Here is a 7356-nt window from a genome sequence, read left to right on the forward strand (position 1 = left end):
AGTAGTATTCAAGTCTGTATAGTGATGAAATTTCCTATTAGGGGAGATTGGATGACTTCTCAAACCCTGTGAAGTATTTGGTTAGAAAATCATCAAATTTGAACATCCTAAACCTTGAAAGTTAAGAATTGTTAGATGATAGCCCTGAATCAGTAAGCAGTTATGAGGTACCTGCTTTATGGTAGACACTTTGTCTTAATTAACACTATGTGTGTTCAAATGAATACAAGGTAGTTTTTTGAGGGAGAACTAATAGTTACAGCAGTAAAGAACACCTTTGTGTGTAAGGTAGTACTTAACTGAGTCTTGAGAGAAACTAAGGATTCCCAGAGGTGGAGTGGGAGTGGAGGAGTGAGTACATTCCAGGCCTGGGAGATAGCAGAGGAAATATCATGTGTGAGGAGCCAAAGAGAGTCCAGAATGCCTGAATTGTAGAAGTGTGGAGTGGTATAATGTATAAGAAGATCAAAAGACTGTGAAGATCTTTAAGTGCAAGAGTTAACATTTCATCCTTGAAGTATTAGGGAGCTACATTGACATCTAATGAGTACAGAAGTATGACATTGTTAGACTTGCACTTCAGAAAAATTGCTTTCACAGCTTTATGGAGTGGGCACAGGCTTGTAGGGAAACGAGATGATTACAGTAGTCCCAGTAAGAAGTGATGAAGCCCAAACTAAGGTGATGGTTCTGTAAATAGAGAAAAAGGAACATGTAAGGAATGTTGTAGAGACAGAAATGACAAGATATGACAGCTGATTGGGTCAGGGGTAAGTGAAGAATCAAATTATTTTAATATATTCTAGTAAGCTGTGAAACTTCTAGTATATTTAAATTATACTCTGATTTTCTAAAATTCCTCCGCTTCTAAAATGTGTCAGGTGGTATATCTGTATCTATTACATTTATCTGTAAGGCCTGACTTCCTTTCTAGAAAGGAGGATGGTTAAATAAACTTTCTTTTAACTTAAAAGCGACTATGGCATAATTTAGATATTAATTCATCCCTTTGTAATTCTAGTTATTATTTAGGCTTAAACCTCATAATTGATGAACACTTTAAATTTTTTAAAGCTTATTTGAAAAATAGCATTTTTAGTCCTACTGGTAGGAGCTACTATGTTCTATTTTTATCTTCATCACTTCTTTCCCCAAAAGTTGTTGATCCTCACTTAAGACTGCCCCAAATGACCTTACTAAATAGATTTTGTTAACTGTTTGTCTGGCCTGAAACATTACTTTAAAGATGGATTTAATATTTTTGCCTACATATCAGTTTGTAGAAGGGAATGTGTTGCCCCTAGAAATAATCTGTACATTTTAAAGTATTTGTTTTACCTACTTTTTCCATTGCCTTCATATATAGGAAGAAAATCTACTTATTTCATTAAAGTAGAAAAGAATGGTAATTTCATTTCCTTTATTCTTAATGCTCCTTGGAGGATAGTGCCTTAACAAAAAAAAAAAATTAACCCATCATAAGACTTCTTCTGACTAGGTAGCTAATATATTGTAGAGGAAAGAATGCTGATTTAGTTTCAGAAGACCTGGATTCATATCTTGGCTTTGTCACTACCTGTGTGACTTAACCTCTATAGGCTTCAGTTTTATCATTTTCTCTAACTATGAAATACAGAGATTGGACTAGATGACATCTAATCTGTGATCATATGACCTTTCTAGAATATATGTAAATAAACATTTACAACTATGTATAATTGTTCTTCTTTTGCTCTTTTTTTGGCATTACAGTCTATAATACATTTATATATCTGCCTTAAAATTAAATAAATATATATGTATATCTAGCTAAATAACTTTCATTAGAAGTGATCTGGAATATGTTGCGCATCTAAGATTGGAATATGTTGCACATCTAAGATTAGAATATGTGAATAGGATGTGTAGAGAGTTTGTGATTTAACTTCTCTCACTTTCCCTTGAAAAGGTAATGTAGTATAGTGTAGTGGATAAAGAATTGGCCTCAATATCAGGAACACCTGAGTTCATTTCTCTCCTATAGTAAGTATATGCTGGCTATATACCAGTGGGTCTAATCACTTAACCTTTCCAGTGCCTCAGGAGACTCTTAAGACTAGAAATTGCATGTGCATTAATGCAGGGAATTTCTTTTGTAGAAGGTCCTTATACCAATGAAATTCACAGGTCCAGAAAAAAAAATTTTCTATGAGAAAGAAAAGTACTTAGTTAGCTCTTCTGTAATTGGTCACGTATCTGCTGATGTGTTTGGACATAACCTGGTATCATGTTATTCTGTTTTTCTTCAGGCTCGATTTTATTCTCCAACAACAATATTTATTGATGAGATAGATTCCATTTGTAGTCGCAGAGGAACTTCTGAGGAGCACGAAGCAAGCCGAAGGGTAAAAGCAGAACTGCTGGTTCAGATGGATGGTAAATAAATTTACTTTGGGAGAAGTAGGGATAAGCATCTGTAACATTCCCAGTACTTAATCAATTTCCTCTTGTCTCTTTCAAATTTTAGGCTTTTACTGGCCAAAGCTTTTCATAGTACTAGAGGTGGTGAACTTAGTAAAAGTCCCAGAACTGTTTATGGGTGTTGGTAGCACTAACTCTGTCTGGAGCTCTTGGTGCATATTAAGAAGGCTGCAACATAGCAGATGTTTTACATGGCACCTTATACATGTGTGGGAGTTAAGCCCCATCTTCACACTTAATATTAAATTATAATAGTTTACATTTATATAATGTTTTATGATCTCATTTGATCCAATAGAATATAAATTCCTTGAGGTCAGGAACTTTATTATTGGTTTTTTTTAATCTCTGTCTCTTGTGCCAGATACAGTGCTAGCAAATAGTAATTGTTGGTTGAATTCAGTGGAACAACCTTGAGTTAAGTTAATTCATGTAGTATTACCTGTATTTTACAGATGATGAAAATAAAGTTTAATGAAATTAGAGGGTTTACCTAAGGTCGCACAATTAGTAACAGAGTGAGGTATTCTGATTAGAAAACCAGTACTCTTTCTGCCATGTCATGTTGTTTCTTAGTACTAACAGGATTGATATGGTATTGGTTTTTCTTTTTTATGGGACAGGCTATACTTTTGAAAAACAAATTTTATAAGTTAATTATTATTAATGATAACCATTTGAGCCCTTTTTTCTTTTAATAGAGGCTAAATGGTCCAGTTGTATTTTTGTTCATTGCTGAACTCTGCTTCAATTAGCACAATGTTGGAAAAGAATTAACAAACTAAGAACAAAGTAGAGGAAGTAATACCCTGTTGTTCTGCCAAATATTTTATAGTCTTTATTATTTTAAAAGTGATTATCAGTGCAGTAATGCTACTATTGTAATTTTTCAACATGACTTATGGGACCAAACTCTTTTCTTTTCTCTCCTCTCTCTTCTTTTAGGTGTTGGAGGGGCTTCTGAAAATGATGACCCTTCCAAAATGGTCATGGTTCTCGCAGCTACTAATTTTCCTTGGGATATTGATGAGGCTTTAAGACGACGACTAGAAAAAAGAATTTACATTCCCTTACCATCAGGTATTGTTACTTAAATTATAACATATCTTTTTTTGTTTTCAGTTGGGCATTAATAGATCTCTTTTTAAGAGAAAATAGTGCTATATGTTAACATTTTAGTGTTTAGTCATCTTAACCATAACTGAAGTGTGCCTTCAGTTAACAAAAATCAATTCTCTCTCTCTCTCCTAGTGGTTCCCCCCCAATTGAGAAAAAAGAAAAACAAGACCCATTTTAATAGATTCAGTCAAAACAAATCCCCACATTGATGTGCTTGTTTCTCACAGCCCTTTCATCACTTGTCATTTTTTCTTTTCTTTTTTTGTCAACTTTGCCAATCATGACCATGAGGTGGAACCTGGGAGTTGCTTTAATTTTCATTTTTCTAGTTATTGGTTAGTTGGGGCATTTTTTCACTTGGTTATTGATATTTTGGATTTCATCTTTAGAAAGCTGTTCATATATCATTTGACCATTTATCAGTTGGGGGAAGGGTTCTTTGAAGGCTTGCTCTACAACTGAGGCACAACAGTAGCAAGTACTTGTAGGTAAGTATACTTACCTGCACTGAACAATTAAATGGGAAGATGAAGTATTACAGAGGAGGTCCCCTAGAAAATAGGTGTGAGAGTATGAGAAATGACCTAATTTATATGCTGAGGGCTTTATTTTTTTTCTCGCATTTCTGATGTTTGTCTAGCAAAGGGCCGAGAAGAGCTCTTGCGAATAAGTCTCCGTGAACTGGAGTTGGCTGATGATGTTGACCTAGCAAGTATAGCAGAAAATATGGAAGGTTATTCAGGTGCAGATATTACCAATGTATGCAGGTAGGAATTCTTTTTGGTGGAATGGCTTTTGTGGGTATTGGTTTCCTTGGAGTTCTTATGTTGTGTTAATTTAAATGAAGCCTCAAGTCATTTTAGACCCTAAGTGACAAATTGGTTTTATATTATATCATGTTCTGCTCAGTTGAAAATTTAAGTTACGTTTCACATGTGTGTCTGTGTATCAGTAATGTAGCTGTATTTCACAACTATGCCTTCTATAGGTTCAGTGAAGTACATGTCTCGTGCTATCCCTATGTACATTATGGAAAAATATTGGCTAGTCAATAGTTTAGAATATATTAATGGTTGAATGACCAGACCCCAAGATGGAGGGCTTAGGGATCTGTCCTTTGAACTTGTGATGTTGAACTTTTTTTAAAAAAATAAATATAAGTGACACAGTCACAGAAACTGAGAATTGAAAGGGACCTCAAAACTCCTATACTCCAACCCATAACTGAACAAGAATCTTCTCTACCATGTAACCAACTAGTAGTCATCTAGCCTTTGCTTGAAAACATCCAGTTACAGGGAACTCATTACTTACTGAGTCAAACTAGCGAAGTATTAGGAATTTTTATTTATGTGAAACAAATCTTTGCAGCTTCTACTTTAAACAGCTAGGTGGCCCAGTAGATAGAGTGCTGGGCCTAGAATCAGGAAAGTGGGAATTTAAATTTAGTCTCACGTAACAGCTGGTTAAGACCTTAAGCAATTCACAGCCTTTGTCTGCCTCAGTTTCTTTAACTGTTAAATGGAGATAATAATAACCCCTTACCTCACAGGGTTGTTGTCAGAATCAAATGTGAGAATATTTGTAAAGTGCTTAGTACAAAGCCTGGCACATAGTAGGCACTTAATAAATGCCTATTATCTTCCCTTTCTACCTATTTCTTTTAGTCTTCTTGGTTCAAGCATTAGAAATCTAAGCCCTTTTTTGGGTGACAGCATTTCAAATGTTTGTAGACAACTATCTCTTCACACTCCCAAACCTACCCCCAGCTTTTCATTCCCCAGAAATCAAAGCTTTTCTTTGGCAAGACATCCTTATTTCTTTCAGCTAGCCCACATAAGGCATGTTCTTCAGCCCCTTCAGGATTCCTTTTCAGTTGCTCTAAGCTTAAAGGGCCCTTTCCCGATCCCTCTTCCTACTCTCCAACAACTGCTGGTCTTCCCTTCTATGGTTATTTTCCATCTACTTTGTGTCTTGTTTATACACTTGGCATATATATATATATATATATATATATATAGACACACACACACATACATATCCATACATATACACTTAGTAATAAGCATTTTATAAACATTCATTATGGTTTGACCTTCAAAAAGTAGCTTGGTACTATCACCTCCTTATCTCTGGATACTTACTTCATTTAATACAGCCTAAGATGATGATACATTTTTGGGTGCATATCATATTCTTAATTTATGCACTTCAGTCTATGAAAATGCTTGGATCTCTTTCAGATGACCTAATAGTTAGTGATGGCTTGCCTATCTCTTATATTTGTGAAGTTGGCTTTTTGAACTCAAGTTTAAAACTTTACACTTATACCTGTTAGATTTCATCTGATTAGATTCAGCCCATTGATACAGTATCTTGATTCTGTACTCCAGTGTTTCAGCTATCCCTCCCAGGTTTGTGTCATCTATGAAGTTGAGAAGCCTTTATCTAAGCCTGTCTTTTTCCAAATCAGTAATAAAAATGTTGAACCACACAAGAGCAAGAACCAATCTCTGGGGCCTTCTAAGTGGACATTGAACCATTACTGATTAATTTTGGGGTCTGACCATTCAATTAGTTCTGAATCCAGCTAATCTCTAATGAATATAATCTAATCCAGCTGATAAATCTAGCTCTTCTCTCTCCTTATCTAAAAGAATAACTTGAAAAAATTTTGTCAAATATTTTACTAAAATATAAGTAAATAATCTTGGTGTTTAAAAATTGGTAATGAGAACTCATCTTCCTCCTCTCAGAGAGGTTAGGGACTATAAATGTGGAATGTGGTATGCCTTCAGGAATTGTTGCTGTGTTGGATGATTTCACTTAACTTTGATTTTTTATTGTCATAAGGGAGGATTCAGTGGGGTTAGGAGTGAAATTATGGGGAAATAAGTATAGTGTAAAAACAAGAGATATCAATACCCAAATATTCACTTGGATTTATGATTTCATTGATGGGAATGTTACTTCTAACAGTGTAAATCAAAGGTGTCAAACATGCTGCCCAGTATACCCGAGTGTGTTAAGATTTAACTGTTTTTAAAACTTAGTGCCATATAAGAAAAAAAAAAAAAGAAATTTAGCTTTTAGTATACAATCTGTCATACAGGTAACCAAACATTCTCTCCCTAGTGGGATGGAGGCTTTTTTTATTGTCGTTTTTCATTGGCCTCATTTATTGGTTAATAAAGTTTCCTACAACCAGCCTTTTTTTCCTATTAAATTTGCTTTTCCATATAATTCATGTTCAGAATTCATTTATTTTTTAAAATAAAATTTTCATATCTTTTGTTATTCCCTGCTTTCCTACTTGTTCCCTTTCCAAATGCCATTTTTTTATAATAATGAATTCCTTTTTTTTAAAAGGGAAACTTCCACAAACCTAACCAAAATATCAGTGTCTGATACTAGATATAGATAGTGTTTCACACTCATGTCCTCTCCTTCGAAGAAGTGGAAAGTTCAGGGGACTGGATGTATATTCATTTGGCTGGGCCAACCTTATTCAGTATAATTTTGCAGTATTCAGTTTTGATTGGTTTTTTTGTTCTTTCTTGTAGTAATATAATTGTTTTCCTGTCTCTCCTTACTTCACTGTGCATCAGTCTTGCTGCTTCTCTGTAATTCATCATTTCTTATAGCACAGTAATAATATTTCGTTATATCCATGTGCCACATTTTGTTTAGCCATTCCCCAATCAGTGGGCATCCACTTTATTTCTAGTTCTGTTAATTACAAAAAGTGTAGCTATAAATATTTTGGTGTATGTAGCT

The 7356-nt window shown here is 34.5% G+C and overlaps 1 protein-coding gene across 2 annotated transcripts in view; it reads left to right on the forward strand.

Annotated features, from left to right (window-relative positions):
- Window positions 1–7356, forward strand: part of KATNA1 (katanin catalytic subunit A1) — a 32670-nt gene that overhangs the window by 24375 nt on the left and 939 nt on the right. For both annotated transcript variants that reach the window (XM_020986588.2, XM_078155075.1), the window contains exons 8-10: window positions 2289–2415; window positions 3406–3540; window positions 4220–4346. In XM_020986588.2, coding sequence (XP_020842247.1) covers window positions 2289–2415; window positions 3406–3540; window positions 4220–4346 — 389 coding nt within the window. The remainder of the gene's footprint in view (window positions 1–2288; window positions 2416–3405; window positions 3541–4219; window positions 4347–7356) is intronic.

The sequence above is a fragment of the Phascolarctos cinereus genome, unplaced genomic scaffold (genome assembly GCF_003287225.1).
Source record: "Phascolarctos cinereus isolate Bilbo 61053 unplaced genomic scaffold, phaCin_HiC Scaffold_5;HRSCAF=322, whole genome shotgun sequence".
NCBI lineage: Eukaryota > Metazoa > Chordata > Mammalia > Diprotodontia > Phascolarctidae > Phascolarctos > Phascolarctos cinereus.